Raw genomic sequence first — 17,571 nt, 5'->3', positions numbered from 1 at the left:
CCTTTGAATTGGTATTTTCATATTCTTTGGGTAAATACCCAGTAGTGGAATTACTGGGTCATACGGTAATTCTATGGTTAATTGTTTGAGGAACCTCCATACCGTTCTCAACAGCGGCTGCATTGATTTGCATTTTTACCAGTCGTGCATGAGTGTTCCTTTGTCTCCACATCCTCACCAATACTCATTGTTTCTTGTGTTTTTGATTTTAGCAATTTTGACAGGTATGAAGTGATGTCTCATTGTGGTTTTTATTTGCATTTCCCTGATAAGGAGTGAGGTTGAGCATCTTTTTATGTATCTGTTGACCGTCTGTATGTCTGGAGAAATACCTGTTCATGTCTTCTGCCCATTTCTAATTGGATTATTTGTTTTGTGTTGAGTTGTCTAAGTTCCTTGTATATCGTGGATACTAGCTCTTTATTAGATGTGTCACTTGCAAATATCCTCTCCCCTTCAGTAGGTTGGCTTTTAGTTTTGTTTGCTTTGCTCTGCAGAAGCTTTTCATTTTGATGTAGTCCCAACTGTTTGTTTTTGCTTTTTGTTTCCCTTGCCTCAGGAGACATATCCAGAAAAATGTTGCTTTGGCCAATGTCAGAGAAATTACTATCTGTGCTCTCTTCTAGGACTTTTATGGTTTCAGGTCTCACATTTAGGTCTTCAATCCATTTTGAATTTATTTTTGTGTATGGTGTGAGGAAGTGGTCCAGTGTCATTCTTTTTCACGTAGCTGCCCAGTTCTCCCAACACCATATGTTGAAGAGAGTGTCTATCTCCTGTTGTGTATTCTTTGTTGAATACTAATTTATCACGTGATTGTGGGTTTATTTCTGGCCTCTCTTTTCTGTTGATCTATATGTCTATTTTTGTGCCAGTATCATACTCTTTTGACTACAGCTTTGTAGTATGCCTTTTTTTTAATGCTTATTTTATTTTGAGAGAGCGCATGAGCAGGGGAGAGGAAGACAGAGAATCCCAAGCAGGCTCTTTACTATTAGCATAGAGCCCAATGTGGGGCTGAAGTACACGAACCTAGAGCTCATGACCTGAGCTGAAATCAAGACTTGGACGCTTACCTGACTAAGCACCCGGGTGTCCCTACTACAGCTTTGTAGTAGATCTTGAAATTTGAGATTGTGATAGCTCATGTTTTGTTTTTCTTTTTGAAGATTGCTTTGGCTATTCATGGTCTTTTGTAGTTCCATATAAATTTTAGAATTGTTCTAGTTTTGTGAAAAATGCCGTTGGTATTTTGATAGAGATTTGCTTTGTCTAGTATGGACACTTTAACAATATTTGTTTTTCTCATTCATGAGTGTGGATTATCTTTCCCTTTGTGTCATCTTCAGTTTCTTTCATTAGTGTTTTATAATTTTCAGAGAACAGGTCTTTCAGCTCCTTGGTTAAGTTTATTCCTAGGTATCTTATTATTTTTGATGTAGTTGTAAATAGGATTTTTTAAAAACTTTTTTTAATGCTTATTCTGGGGGAAGGGGGCAGAGAGCGAGGGAGACACAGAATCTGAAGCAGGCTCCAGGCTCTGAGCTATCAGCACAGAGCCTAAAGCGTGGTTTGAGCCCACAAACTGCAAGATCATGACCTAAGCCAAAGTCTGACCCTCAATTGACTGAACCACCTACGTGCCCCTAAATAGGATTGTTTTCTTAACTTCTCTTTTGGCTGCTACATTATTAGTGTATAGAAGTGCAACATATTTCTGTATATTGATTTTTGTATCCTGTGACCTTACTGAATTCATTTATCAGTTGTATGGTTTTTTGGTGGAGTCTTTCAGGTTTCCTATATATGGTGTCATATCAATTGCAAAGAAGAGTTTTACTTCTTCCTTACCAGTTTGGATGCCTTTATTTCATGATGCTAATTGCTGTAGCTAGGATTCCAGTACTGTGGTGAGTAAAGATGGTGAGAATGGACATCCGCTTGGGGGGAAAGTTCTCCTCTCTCCCCCATTGGGTATGATGTTCGCTTTGGGTTCTCCCTAGAGGGCCTTTGTTATGTAGAGGTTTGGTCCCTCTAAACCTACTATGTGGAGAATTTTTATCTTGAATGGATGTGTTCTTTTTTTACATGCTTTTTCTGCATCTGTTGACATGATATGGCTTTTACCCTTTCTCTTATTAATGTGATTATCACATTAATTGATTTGTGACTATTGAGCCACTCTTGCATACCACTGGATGGAGAATGATAATTTTAACAGCCATTAGGGTGTCTATATGCTAAGCACTGTTCCTGGTGCTTTGGCTATATTAATTCTAATAAATACAGTTTTTCACTCCATGTTGCTAAAGAGGAAGCTGAGACAGTAAGAGATAAATTGCCTAAGGTCATATAACTCTCTAGGGGAAAACTGAATATCCACCCCAGACAGCCTGAGACCAGTAGACCTAATAGTTGTTTTAAACCTGTGCTGTCTAGTGTAGCCTCTAGCCATATAGACTTTTGAGCACTTGAAATATGCTTGTCCAAACAGATGTGCTCTGATAAAATACACATCAGATTTTGAAGATTTAGTACAGAGAAAAAAGTAAAATATCTCCTGAATAATTTAACATTGATTACATATTGAAGTGGTATCTTGGCCATATTATATTACATGACATACTAAAATTTCACCTGTTTCTCTCCAGTTTTAACATATGGCTACTAGTAAATTTAAAATTGAATGTGGCTTCCATTATATTTTTATTGGAGAGTGCTGCTAAGGACTGCTCACCAATGAATGAAGAGTCTAATTGGAGAGAAGAAGGGTAGTGGCCGGCAAAGGAAAAAAGGATAATGAGGATCAGATTAGTTTAGTGTTAAAGTTTATCTTTGAAGCTGGGGTTCTTCAGGGAGTGCTGTGTGGACGGTCTGCCTCACATCTGCAGGGAGAGGCCATCTCTGGCACTTCAGCCATCCCTGGTTCGTTATTTTCACCTCTTGCAGAGCTACCTACAGAGAGGAATCTGCGGAAGAGACAGTAACTGCAGTTTTATAAGGCAGTGAATGTGAATCCCATTCTCTTAATTTTCTGATCAGTTTTGTTGAATTAGACTTTAGCATAATGAAAGGCATCGGCAATTGCTGACAGTGTCATTGAAAATTTGCTTTCTGAAGATTGGGTATTTGCTACCCAATAATAAATAAATAAATAAATAATATAAATAAATAAATAAATAAAATAAATAAATGGGGAAAACAACACTTAAAATTACCTCATAATTTGTAGTCTAGCCTTTGACTAAAATGAGTGCCCCTTAGCTTAGTAAGCAAACTGGGTAGGGGCCAGTGGCTGTATGATTTGGTGAATTGTGATGCATTTGGAATTTTCACACTGGACCCTTACTATGCTAAAGAGGTTGTATGTTCTGGTGTCCTTATTCTAGAATACACTGTTAAACTGGCTTATTTCTTAAGTTACACCACAGCTTCGGACTTTAAAATTACCCTGGCCCATAGGAGATTTTGATCTATTTATTCTGAGACAATCATGGTGAATGATTTTTAGCTTATCTTTATAGTAAATAATAATAAAAAATAGTGTTATTTCATTATGAGTACATAGAATTTATAGATTGTAAGGTCCTATAGTAATGTTTCACATTGACATTGAATGGTGCACAGTTCTTAAATATATTAAATACATTGGTTTTGCTGTCTACAACCTTGAGTAAAGATCCATTTTAAAATGTTGATTATCGGATCACTTGTAGAACACCAGCTTTCAGGGGTGCCTGGGTGGCTCAGTCGGTTGAGCATCCGACTTCACCTCAGGGAATGATCTCACGGTTCGTGGGTTCGAGCCCTGCATCAGGCTCTGTGCTGACAGCTCAGAGTCTGGAGCCTGTCTTCGGATTCTGTAGCTCCCTCTCTCTCTCACCCTGACCTGCTCACACTGTCTCTCCAAAATGAATTTTTAAAAAATTTTAAAAAATAAAAATAAAAAGAACACCAGCTTTCATAGAAAAGTTACCAGAGGGAAAGACTGCCTGAACAGAATTATTCACCTGACTGGCAGCTTGATTAGACATTCATCAGATATTTTTTAATATAAACCATCTTTTTTTTTTTTTTTAAAGATGTGCTTGGTCTGCTTGCATAGTTTGAAGGCACAAGAAGTAACCTTAGTAAAGTGTGAGATTGCAACACTTTTTAACAGCTGACAATAGCTGTCAAACAGCAGCCTGCAAAATGGTATCAGATGCTTTTCAGCAGACCGCCGGAGGCTGCAAAGTTTATATCCCTGGCCCAGAATAGAAATAGCCATAATGTAGTACCCAGTTTTCCAATGTTTCCCTTAAAAAAATGTTTTCCACTTTTAAGTTGATGAGAATCAGAGTTCATTTTCTTACGGCATTATTAACAGGCTGAGGATTCTGGACCAATCTTCAAAAACATCTTTGACCTTCCTGAATAACAGTTCTGTTTCACCTTCCTTTAAGCTCTGACTTCTTTAGAAAACGTATCCTGTGATAGGGGGAGGTACCTGATTAAGTCCCCTTTCCTTCTTGTTAGTAGAAACTTCTCAGTCAGGGGCCTTAAGAAATGGGTAAACCTTCATGAATGCAAATATCTCATATAAAGAATTTGCCAAGATCTTTCTCTTCCTGGATGTTTCAGATTCTGCTATAAAGAGATACCGGGTCTCTGCAGGGGCAGGAAATCCAGATTGCTGCTGCCTCCTGTTTGTATGAGTCATTTCTGAATTGAGTCAGGTGCTTTTTATTTCAGTATGGAGGAGAAAGAACACATTTTTCATTGTTCAGAGGTTATGTGCACAAAGTAAGCTTTTTTTTTTTTAATTTCCAAATTAAACTCTTTGAAGGCTTATTTGCTTTGTCTCTCCAACACTTTGCACAGCAGCCAACACACAAAAGATGTCGAGTTTGTTGAATGAATGAATGAGTGAGTGAATCATTAGCTGACCCATGATGTGCTTGCAATTCTACACGGTCTTTCTGAGATGTGGAAGTTTGATACATCCTTTTTATAGCAGTATTAAAATTCAATTACGGATTTTAGAGGGATAAACTTTTCAAGGTATTTTCCTTTCTTGAACAAGAAAAACTGCATTTTCTAAAACTCTGTAGATGATTGGCCTAGTTGCCATCAGCCCACAATAAGGCATTTGTTTTTGGTACAATGGAAAAATTAGGAGAATAAACAAATTGCCTAACTGAATTAGATTGCCAAAGAACAAACTGTAATTTTCCAAGTTAGAAAAAAAAATTCCAAATCTTGATATCAAGGGAATGTTTCTATTTTAAAGTAATATGTCATCTTGCTTGTGGCCTTAACTGTAAGCCCCATGTTCCCTAATTTTTATGTTTCTTCATAAGCCAGAGGAAAGTATAGTGGGATGCTTGTGAGCATGGGCTTTGGAACTCCCGGAGCCCTGGTTTCAAACCCCACTCCACCACTTAGCCCTCTGTGATCTTGGTCAAGCTGTATAAACTAAGTAATCTGGTTTTCTCATTGTAATAAGGGGATGCTAACGAATCCTTGGCATGCTTAAGTGAGTTAATGTCTATAAAGCACTTAGACACCGAGAAGTCTGAACACGTTAGTCTTTAGGTGATAACCCCTATATGTGAGTTGCCTGTTTTTGTCTTTGCTCATGTTGACCTTTTTTCCAAGTATATTTGAAAAGTTCCTGGCTTCTTTTGAAAGACTTAGTTTACGATGGTGACTCCTCCCTGCATTGTCATCTCTCTCACTGTCTCCTCTTTTTTATAGTAAGTAGTTGTTAACAGTACTCACCATGCACTAGAGCTATGTGTTTGCTGCATTCGATCACAGATTCTCTAGGGACAAGGAATACGTATGAGTTTTTCTCCATTCCCAGTACAGGGCCTGGCACGTGCACATGGATGTATCAGAGCACTTGTTTATTTGACAGGTATATGGAAATGGTCTATATGCCGTGCAGTGTTGATCAGATGATAGCACTGCTTTAGGACTTAAAATACGGCTAGGAATGTGCTTGGCATGTTAGGAAGTACTTACCTGGTATTTCAGTACCAAAGAGGAGAATATCACAAAGCTAATTGAGCCATGATTCCCGGCACCATACTGTTACTTTCCTATCATCTGTACGTAATTGAGTTTAGCAACTTCTAAAACCTTATACATACGTTATAGACGTGTCCTTCCTACCGGAAGCATCCTAGGTATCCGGTTCACTCCCATATTTTAAAATGATCCTTAGAAATATGAAGCTTGATTGGTTTAAATACAATATTTTATTTATATTTGTATTAATGTATATTTATTTATTTATTTATATTTCGTAGTATTTTAATGACTAAATCTTGATGATCAGCCTTGAGATCGTATTGTGCGTCAGGCGCTGAGGACTTTAGTATGTTATCTGATTTAAATCCCTATACCACCCCTGCTAGATGCTTTCTGTGCTTCTGTGGAGAGAAGTAAAGTTTACAGTCATGGGCTAACTTGCTGGTAAGTTCTAGATCCAGGATGTGAACCGAGGCAATCTGATTCCAGAGCCTAAATCTATAGTTACGCAACTGCCTGCTCTCCTCACATTTTCTTTGAACTTTTTCTGTTTTTAAATTTAGTTTGAGGTCACATATATAAAATATCTAATATTCGTCTGAGAACAGTTGGTCAAAAAGTAGTAGTTTTATTTCATCTGATGTGATCTAGCATAAGAGATAAATTCGAAGATAATTATATAAAAACAAGTAATATGAACCATGTAAGGGATCTTACTCTTCATACCTTTCTGAGATTTTCATTCCTTGTTGAGGTGTTTCTTGAACATCCTATTTTAATCTGAGTAGATGTTCTCATGAGAAAGAAATCAGAGTGTCAGAAATTATCAGAAATCATAGACCTCTTGTTTCAAAATTCAGCTTTTCCTCATTGGTACTTTGTTTTGTAAAAGTTACATTAAGATATCTGTGTGAAAACTTAGGTGTGTTTTCTTGTCACTGTATATTTAATTTGTCTCATGCCTGGGCAACAAATATGTGTGATTTTAACGGTTTTTAAAATTCACCTTTGTGTTTGGTTTTAATGTGGATAAACTTGATATCCAATATCTTATGATCCAAATAAGTTGCACTGTTTTACATAGATTTGGAAATTCAGTCTGAATGTTTCCTAATTATTATTGCATACAGCAAAATTTTGCCACTGAATGGTTTACCTTTTTCTTCCTTAATGCTAACATTGTATTTATATAATATATATTTATATAATACTATGTATCAGGTGTTCTGTTAGGCTTAGAAAAATGTTTTTAAACATTTTTAAGCTCTTTATTTCATGTAAGCTTTTTTCATCTTTTTAAATAATAGGTAAATCATCAAGTTGGGAAGATGATGGTTGGGGAGCATGGGAAGAAACAGAACCCCAAGATCCTGTAAGTCTTTATAAATGTATGCATGCTTGTTGAAAGTGGCATTTTCCTTTTGTAATGATGGTGGCACATTCCAGTGTTAGGTCAACATTTTATCTTACTTATTTAAAATTTTTTTTTAATGTTTTATTTATTTTTGAGACAGAGAGAGATAGAGCATGAGTGGGGAACGGGCAGAGAGACAGGGAGATACAGAGTCTAAGCAGGCTCTAGGCTCTAGGCTCTGAGCTGTAATGGGCATGAGGGAAAAACGGGCTTTTGAAGATCGTGTTTGGGGTTTGGGTCCATATAAAATGAAATCCTGGCACTGGGCGGATAGGAAGGTGGTTAATTGCCGACAGGAGGCGCTGTGTCTGTTTATCTATCGTTGCTAGCCTAGGGGCTAAGATCGGGCCAAACACTTCAAGGTTAACAAGGCAGCTTTTCTTTTGTAAATTGGCTCCGCAGGGCAGCACCGTCTGCAGGGCAGTCCCGCCGTCTGTAGCCCTGATTACCTGCTTACTGAAAGTGGTCCTTCCTTCCTGTGAAAGCAGCTTTCTGCTATGGTACTAAGTTGGGGGGCGCTTTGCCCTGAATGCCTAATCTTGCTTACCTCATATACCTGCGTATTGGGTGCCACAGCACCCCTCTCTATTTTGGGGGGCCTTTGCCCCTCCCTCTCTATTTTTGGGGCTTTGCACCCCCTCTCTAGTCTGGGCTGCCTTTGCACATATATATTGGGTAGGTCTTCTTATCATCCCTGTTCTAGCGGCTTACACTCTAATGGGGAGAGAAAATTTCTTTCAAAAAGATAGTAATGGGCAGAAGGCATGAATAGACATCTCTCCAAAGAGGACATCCAGATGGCCTACAGCCACATGATGAAACGATGCTCAGTGTCACTCATCATCAGGGAAATACAAATCAAAACCACACTAAGATACCATTTCACACCGGTCAGAGTGGCTAAAATGAACAAATCAAGAGACTATAGATGCTGGTGAGGGTGTGGAGAGACGGGCACCCTCCTGCACTGTTGGTGGGAATGTAAACTGGTGCAGCCGCTCTGGAAAACAGTGTGGAGGTTCCCCAAAAACTATCAATAGAACTCCCCTATGACCCAGCAATAGCACTGCTAGGGATTTACCCAAGGGATACAGAAGTGCTGATGCATAGGGGCACATGTACCCCAATGTTCATCACAGTGCTTTCAGCAATAGCCAAGTCATGGAGAGAGCCTAAATGTCCATCACCTGATGAATGGATCAAGAAGCTGTGGTTTATATATACAATGGAATGCTACATGGCAATGAGAAAGAATGAAATCTGGCCATTCGTACCAATGTGAATGGAACTCAAGGGTGTCACGCTAAGTGAAATAAGTCAGGCAGAGAAGGACAGATACCATATGTTTTCACTCATAAGTAGAACAGGAGAAACTTAACCGAGAACCATGGGGGAGGGAGAGGGGGAAAAACAGTTGGGGAGAGGGAGGGAGGCAAACCATGAGAGACTCTTGAATACTGAGAACAAACTGAGGGCTGATGGAGTGGGAGAGGGGACAGGGGTGATGGGCATGAAGGAGGGCACTTGTTAGGATGAGCACTGGGTGTTATATGGAAACCAACTTGACAATAAACTATAAAAGAAAAAAGATAGCTAAAAGTATCGAATGGTGGTATCAGAGTTATGTAGGGAATTCGAATGGAGATGTCATAGCAAGTGATCAAGTGACTGCAATAGCTTGGGTGGCCTAGGAAAGCTTTCTAGAGGATGCCACATTTACGCTGAGGTCTGAAAGACTGCAGGGAGTCAGCAAGGTGAAGATCTGCTGGAGAGCACTGCAGGCCAGGGCAGCAGCTCGTGCAGAGGCCCTGTGGCCGGCCCGGGCTTGGAGTTTGGAGGACATGAGGAAGGCCACTGTGGCTTGGCAGGACTGAGAGGCTGTGTGATGGGGTCAGAGCAGTTAGCAGGCTGGATGTAAGGCTTCGTGACTTGGGAGTTTATTCTAAATGCAGTAGGAAACTACACATAGATTTCTCATTTTTAAAATCCATCTTGTCTGCTTTGGGGGATAAGTTGAAGTAGGGCGCGAAAGTCGAGGCAGGGAGAGCAGTCAGGAGGCTGTTGCGTAGTGTGGTTGGGAAACGGTCATGGCTTCCATTAGGTGATGTTAGTGAAAACGAGAAAGTGACGGCTTCAGGATAAGTTTGGAAATCATGACAAGACTTTCCTCGAAGTTGGTTGTGAGGGATGAAAGGAAAACACATCAAGGATTAAGTGTGATCCGGGATGTGATGCAGAGTAGATAAGACATACTTGACGAGGCAGTGGCACTCCATAAAGCTGGGCAGTAGGGGCCGGTCTCTCCATTTTGGTCAGTGGTTGAAAATCGCCACAGAGAGTTGTTTTTTGTTTGTTTGTTTTTTTAATTTTTTTAATGTCTTTATTTTATTTTGAGAGACAGAGCAGAGAGTGAGCAGGGGAGGGGCAGAGAGAGAGGGAGACACAGAATCTGAGCAGGCTCCAGGCTCCAGGCTCTGAGCTGTCAGCACAGAGCCCCACATGGGGCTTGAACCCACAGACTGTGAGATCTTGACCTGAGCCGAAGTCGGACACTCAACCGACTGAACCACCCAGGCGCCCCGAGTTGTTTTTTTATTTAAACTCTCCCAGGTGTTTGGCTTGAGCAGCTGGATGGATGGTGGGGAAAACTGAAAAGAATAGGTTTGAGGGCGGAACTGGAAGAGCCTTGTGTTGTGGGAAGCCCAGCATGCTAATATCATGCAGATTTATAGAAAAGCTCCCCGGGGAGATTAAGAACTGGAAGCCATCTCTCGGAAGGCCTTATGGGGAATTGGAATGTACTGGATAGGATGTAATGCGGCTCAAGGGACTTCAGCAAACACCTTGTTCCTTGTCCCTCTAGTGGTGTCATCATGGACCCTCAGTTCTGTTCTGTCTCTGTTTTTACCAAGACTGACTGGCTTCTGCTTACTCACCATCCACTCTGTTTCGTGGCTGTTACTTGTCTCATTTGTGGTTGTCTTGGAGTCTTTCTCCTGTTTGTGTCACACGCAGAGTTCATAGGCGGGTTTGATGGAATCTGTTCATCACTTTCCAAGTCAGGATATTTGCAGAGACGGGGGCATAGTATTTATACCAGGTCACTTCGTGGGATGGCAGCCTGCCTGGTAGCGCTGCCCTCTGATCGGGCGTCCACCAGCAGCTCCGGCAAGAATGGGGGGTGGAAGGAAACGAGAGGGGCACGTGTAAAGGCTGGAGGCGCTGCATGACTCTGTGAGCACACCTCTCAGGAGGAGATGGATGTGCTCTGAGAATTTCTCAGAAAGAGGCCGTATAGCCGGCAGCCACTTTGCGTGTGGTGTTGGGTGCCTGTAGTAGTTTTCTAGAAACCTATAGCTAAGTGACTATTGTGAGTAATACAGCAAGCCCCTGAGTAAGTTTGAGGTTTTCTGGAGTAAACCTCCCAGACATCGTGTGTGAAAGTGGACATGTGAGTTTGTGATCTCCAGGGAGGTTCCGTTGGGACAGTTACTGTTAAACATCTAAAATGGTGCTGCTCCTGAGTTACGGCATTTACCCACAGACCTAGAGGCCCACATCTTAACGTGTCTACTGGTGCATAGTCGGTTCTTTCTGGAATGGATTTTTACTTGCGAGTGATTCAGTTGGAGAGTTGTGTATCTGCTCCATTTTCTCTGATAATGTTAAGGGGGTTAGTTTACTGTTAATGGGTCACATCCCTGCTTTTTGAATCATGTAACAGTGTGCCTTCCCTAAGCGTGCACTTCCCGTGGCATTAAAATGTACCAGAGTAGAAAATGATCAAAGCCACAATAGTCCTGATGTCAGGCTTTACAAATTTGGAGTTTATTATTTTTTTTTATTAAAAAATTTTTTAATGTTTCTTTATTCTTGGAGAGAGAGAGACAGAGCTCCAGCAGGAGAGGAGCAGAGAGAGAGAGGGAGACACAGAATCTGAAGCAGGCTCCAGGCTCTGAGCTGTCAGCATAGAGCCTGTCGCAGGGCTCAAAGTTGTAAACTCATGACCTGAGCCACCCAGAGGCCCGGTGGAGTTTATTTTTATTTTAATGTTTATTTTTGAGAGAGAAAGTGTGAGTGGGGGAGGGGCAGAGAGAGATTGGGCAGAGGATCCAAACCGGGCCCTCCACTGACCGCAGAGTCCAAGGCAGGGCTTATATCCATGAACTGTGAGGTCACGACCTGAGCTGAAGTTGGACGCTTAACCGACTGAGCCACCCAGGCAGCCCTGGAGTTTATTCTAGGTGTGATCAGAAACCACACTATGTCTGATTTAGAAAGCTCACCTTTGCTGCTCTGTGGAATAGATTGTAGTGGGTCTTTTAATTAGCTGTGCCTCTCATCCTCGTTAAAGTCATGGGTCGGTTTATATTACAGTATTGTTGTGATATGCCACTCTTCCAGTTGATTCTGGTGATGTGGACAATGATTGTCTAGTTGGAGTGTGTATATTTTAATATACTTTCTTTGTATCTGTTAAGGTGTGCCACCTTCTCCTTATTGGTAAGGCTATCGGAAATTTAGGAGTAAAACTTCTTTTAACTGTTTCAGTGAAAAGCTGAAATATGCTTCTACTCAGACCAAATCACATTGACTTACGTATAGCACATGTCTTCATTTGGATGAGATTTGCATGTTTACAAAAGCCCTTGTGGACGATGTAGCTTGTTTGCTTTGCCTTAATTGATTTGCTCACACAGTGGATTTGACAGCAGCCAGTGAAAGAGTTGAGAACCATTTTGGGTGTTCACATCATTCCTGACTGTTCTCATTATTCCCCTTGTACGCTTGTGCCTTGTCATGGTCTTATATACATGGCAAAGGAAAAGGTATTTGAGTGACAACAGAAGTGGGCCAGGATAGTGATATTGAGACGCTACCTGGGTGTTAGATTGACCCTGCTCTATTTAATTCTGTTCGGATCCTGTCTTCAAAGTAAGACAGCACCTTTGTTCAGGGAGACTGTTCGGCAGTGAGAACAAAATGGCAGGATGGCCAGGCGAAGGGGGATGACTGCTGCCTTACACTGCGGCATCATCTAGAACCGTCCATGCATAACGTCGTTATGAGCTTTTGCTGAGCAAAATGTTTGATACCAGGGCTATTAGGAATGTTAACTCAGCTGAGCTAAGAGACTTCTGTTATTCCTGCTACTGTCTAGGATCATGAACAATTCCAAAGGCATAGCCAGCTTTAGAGGCGTAACAAGAATCAGAATAAATTTTGGCAGATGTATGAACTGTGTGCTCTCGTCAAGGTAAGAGAGGTGGCCACTTTGTCAGAATGGAGAAAGAGCTTTCTATATCTCTTGTTAGGGACAGACAGCCAGGGGCTGGATGGCTCGCTTGATAAGTGACCGACTCCTGATTTCAGCTCAGGTCATGATCTCGGTTTATGGGATCCAGCCCTGTCTCCAGCCTGCACTGATAACACCGGGCCTGCTTGGGATTCTCTCTCTCTGCCGTTCCCTCTCTCTATCTCTCAAATAAATAAATACATTAATTAATTTAAAAAAGGAACAGACAGCAAACTCAAAACCTGCCTTTTCTGAGAGTCTCACTGGTAGGTTTTGTTCACATTGAACTTGAGACCGGTGTTGGAACAAGAGAGAAGGCTTGCGATCAATTTATGGCTGTGTCATGGTAACTGTGAAAACAATGACAGAGTTCCCCACCTCCGGGTCGTGGTCGTTACGACCAGCAGAGGAGAGTGGTCTGACATCGGAGAGGTGCTGTGGCTTGGTCTTTAGGGGGCTGCGGTGGTGTGCAGTGAACCACAGGTGGAGGGGGTAGCGAAGAGTACAGCACAGCCGCCGCCGCCGCCGCCACCACGGAACGCCGGCCTGGAGGCCAGCTGGCTGCTAGTGCATCCAGCAGAAAACTGTAAAAACTTCGGGGGTGCTTTTTATCTCCACAAGTCCATCAGATCTTAGAGTAGTTCTTATTTTTATGGCAGAAGAGAGTGGAGGGTTTCTGTAAGCAGAAAGATTGGGCACCAGTGTGGACAAAGCTCTTTAAGGACAGAGAAGCCTCTTCAGCTTTCTGTGACTCTGAGGCGTCCGCTGTAGTAGGGGCTCGGTGAAGAGAGCATATTCTCACACCCTTGTCAGCGGCAGCCACCACGTTCATGGGCTTCGGAACTTGAAGGATGACTTCTGGTAGAGACGAGGACACGTCTCTCTCCCATGGGTGTTTCATGCCTGCGTGAGTCTCCTTAGCTACCATAACAGAGTACTGCAGACTCGGGGTCTTAACAGAAATGTCTTTTCTCACAGTTCTGAAAGCTAGAAGTCCACGATCAAGGTGCTCTCAGAGTTGGCTTCTGGTGAGACCCCTCTTCCTGGCTTACACACAGCCACCTGCCCACTGTGTCCTCACATGGCCTTTCCTCCATGTAGGAAGAGAGAGCAGTGAGTCCTGCTGTCCCTTCCTCTTACAAGGATCACCATTCTGTCAGACAAAGGCTCTGCCCTATGACCTCATGTAACCTTAGTTACCCCCTTAAGGGCCCCATCTCCAGATAACGGTCGGTTAGGGATTAGGGCTTCAACATGGGAATTTTGAGAGGACACAGGTCAGTCTATAAAAATGCCCCAAATAACTGTGTACAAGTGCAAAAAGTAAGGGTAAGGGATTCATACTTGCCCAAAGTAAATCCACTAAGGAATTGAAAAGGCAAACAGAACAGGCTTTCAAAATGGGGGAAAAAAAAAAGGCAAAAGGATGTTCTTCTGTACTGAATTTTAAGTGGGCATTGTGAGGGATAGTGTCTTGCTTGGAGAAATTGGAAAAGAAGGTAGTTGTACTGTAACATCTACCAGTGAATGATCCTCTAATAGTAAATAGCTTTGCTTTAATTTTTAGAGTGTGGTCACAAGACAAGGACTTTTAGTTTGGATTATAAGTTGTTTGCTTTGGGAAGTGACCAGAAGTGGGTATTTTGCTCAGCCTCATGCAATAATAGAAATCGAGACAGTTAAGGAAGAAGCTTGACAAGGTTTAATTTTAAGGCAGATTTAATGAGCTTTTCTCGGTGGGTGTCTTAAGTCCAAAGGGGTGGAAATAGAGAATCAAGGATTTGCACAGCAGGTTCCAGGAAGCCCCGAAAGTTCTGGGTTGAGACCTTCAGTTAAGGTAGGACACGTGGAAAATTTCCATTCAGCACACACTTTGGAATGTGCTCCGTCTGTTTTACAGAAAGTGGTATAGCAAAGTTAACAGAGGCAATTTGATTTAGCAGATTAACAAGGAATGAAAACATGAGGGCCAGAGAGAGGGCCCCAGAGAAATGTTTGTTTATAGGCTGAGAAATAGGATATAGCATGACCTGATTAGAGATTTTTACAACATTAATAATCGGGGTAATACTGGAAAATATTTTGCCTTATTTTAGTGTCATTAGACTCTGGAGTCACCTAACCACAGAAGAGACCTAAGCGCCAGATTGGCCCCAGGCAGAGGAGAGCACCCAGGTTATACCAAGGTTGTGTTTTAGGTTCTTGTACAAAAGAGGAAATGACTGCAGAGGTTCTCCTTACTAAGGTGGGCGCTCATGGAGATTTTTGGCATTTGACTCTTAGAAACACCCCTTTTGCCAGTGACCATCCTGTGAACCTTAATACAAGCTGGATATAGCCTAGTGATTCTCAGGTGGAGGTGATTTTGTCCCCTGGGGAGACATTTGGCACTGTCTAGAGCAATTTTGGGTTGTCACATTTGGGGGGAGGTGCATCTAAGTGGGTAGAGGTCGGGGACACTGCTAAGCACCTTACAGTACAAAGGTTAGCAGTCTTAAAAGAATTTTCCAGCCCCAAATGTCAACTGTCCTAAAGTTAAGAAGCCTTGGTCTAGCGCATGGCTTTCCACGTAACTCAGTCCTTTCTGCCATTCTTCTTGCCTGTTTTAAAATCCCACCTCTTTTGGGGGCTTCAGAACTTTTTAAAAAAAAAATTTATGTCTTTATTTTGAGAGAGAGACAGAGAGTGAGCAGGGGAGGGGCAGAGAGAGAGAGAGAGAGAGAGAGAGAGAGAGAGACAGACAGACACAGAATCTGAAGCAGGCTCCGGGCTGTGAGCTGTCAGCACAGAGCGTGACGCGGGGCTCGAACCCAAGGACTGTGAGATCATGACCTGAGCCGTAGTCAGACGCTTAACCAACTGAGCCACCCACGCGCCCCCAGAAATTTTGATCTATGTGGCCATTAATCTGTTTTTCGTAGATTCTGGTGAATTGGTGTGCTAGTGTGAAAAGTGCTGCCAAAAGATTGTTTGCCAATAAAGAAAGGTGGATGTAAGTTGTTCCTCAGTCTGGCCACAGACCAGTAGGTAGTCCAGGCTCTGTCTCGGTGGCATTAGTGACACCTAAATGTTTGAGGGATGTCTCTCTTTAGTCTCTGCATTGTAGCCAGCCACCACTTCTTGCTCTTGCCTATAGTTGTTAGTTTCATTTCGGATCTGCACTCCTCCGGCATTCCTGCAGGGCAGCTTGTCGCTTTGGCTGAGTGATGGGTCCTCTGCCAGGGAGGGAGGGAGGGACAGCAGTCTGCCCGGGCAGTGGGGGGACGGGTTGGGAAACGTGACTGTTGTCACAAACACTTTAACCAGGCCTCCAGATCTGAGCTGCATCTTTGCCCTTCTTTCCCCAGGGCCCTGGTACCACTTCCTAAACCTGTGGGCAATTCTAGGGACTGTGAAATCTGTTGGCTCGTGCCCTCGTGCTTTCTAGCGGCTCTTCTCCCCTCATTCTCTGTGCCCTTCCTGGGCTTTGCCTTTAAACAAACTCTGTAACTGCTATTTGTGGTGGGTTTGAGGGCACTGGGGAGAGTAAGGATAAAATTCATGTGTTTATTCCTCTCTCTTTATTTTAAAGTTCATTTATTTATTTTGAGCGACAGAGTGCAAGTGGAGGAGGGGCAGAGAGAGAGTCGAGAGAGAATCCCAAGCAGGTTCCATACTGTCAGTGCAGAGCCTGACATGGAACTGGAACTCACAAATCATGAAATCATGACACGAACTGAAATGGAGTCGTTGCTCAACCGACTGAGCCACCCAGGTGCCCCTTGTTTATGTTTTTCTTACCAGAAAGCCCTTGTGGGTTTCATGTTCTACCTCTTTGTTTTTCCAGTTACTATAATTTGGAGGTTTTTCCGTATCTGCATATATAAATCATCTAGTTCTTTTAAAGTACGGAATATCTCATTGTGTAGATGTACTGAGATTTCTTTAACCATGCTCCTGTCGAGCATGTCTGGAAATGTTTTTTTTAAAGTTAAAATATGTGCACCCTTGAGAAAGAGTGCAGATCTGACCAGCTCGCTTTGCTGCTCAGAAACTCCTTCGGTGACTGCCGTGTCCTCAATTCTGGCACTTTGTGAGTGTTTGGCAAACGTTGCAGTGAACATCTTCTGAATCCCCAGTATCATGCCTGCTCACTTTCCTGGAGTTGGGTGACCGAACTTAAAGTCACATCAGTGTCAGACACTTCTTGATAGGCCCGCTGGCCTCTCCTCAAGACGGTGTGGAAAGATTCCTTTATCGTGGGAAGAGATGTCACGGTGCTGTGACCTGATTTGGACACACCACACTGCTTGGGTGCCACCTAGCAGACATCGCAGAGCAGTCTAGGACACATACGTTTCCATCTTTCTGTATTTGCCTTTGTAGATTGCATGTTCATGGCTGGCGTGCCATCCCAAGTTACCTGGAGATTTCCTTGTTTCTTTATAAGGTTGAGGGTTTATTGAAAGAAATTTGATTTGCATGAAGTTTCTTCTCCCACCCTCGCGGTGGTTTTTAGTTCTTAGATTTACCTCCTAATATTGTGGCACAGTTTACACTGTTTGGCAAAATAAATAGCTAATTAAGCTTATGGAGAAGCAACTAGTTATGAAGAAACAGCACATCTGTACCTCTGTTGGTAATTTTAAAGATATGATTTATTTTTGGTTACTGTCATTAGAGGCTTTTAATCTTCAGTCTGCTACATTGAAAACTGTCTTAGGCACAAAGAGTGTCTTTGTGTCTTTGGAATGATACGTGACCAGAAGCTTGTGGTTCTGTAGGTGGAGCTGCTCCCCCCATCCCCTCCAGCCCCGCCCCATGTGACTGCGCATTCAGGAGCCATTGAACTTGACTGAGAGCT

General features: G+C 42.4%; 1 protein-coding gene across 2 annotated transcripts in view; it reads left to right on the top strand.

Moving 5' to 3' along the window:
- Positions 1 to 17,571, top strand: part of RAB3GAP2 (RAB3 GTPase activating non-catalytic protein subunit 2) — a 100,236-nt gene that overhangs the window by 13,315 nt on the left and 69,350 nt on the right. For both annotated transcript variants that reach the window (XM_029935659.1, XM_029935658.1), the window contains exon 2: positions 7,326 to 7,390. In XM_029935659.1, the coding sequence (XP_029791519.1) occupies positions 7,326 to 7,390 (65 nt within the window). The remainder of the gene's footprint in view (positions 1 to 7,325; positions 7,391 to 17,571) is intronic.

Source organism: Suricata suricatta, chromosome 3, assembly GCF_006229205.1.
Source record: "Suricata suricatta isolate VVHF042 chromosome 3, meerkat_22Aug2017_6uvM2_HiC, whole genome shotgun sequence".
Lineage (NCBI taxonomy): Eukaryota > Metazoa > Chordata > Mammalia > Carnivora > Herpestidae > Suricata > Suricata suricatta.
This window is presented reverse-complemented; position numbering and strand designations above follow the sequence as displayed.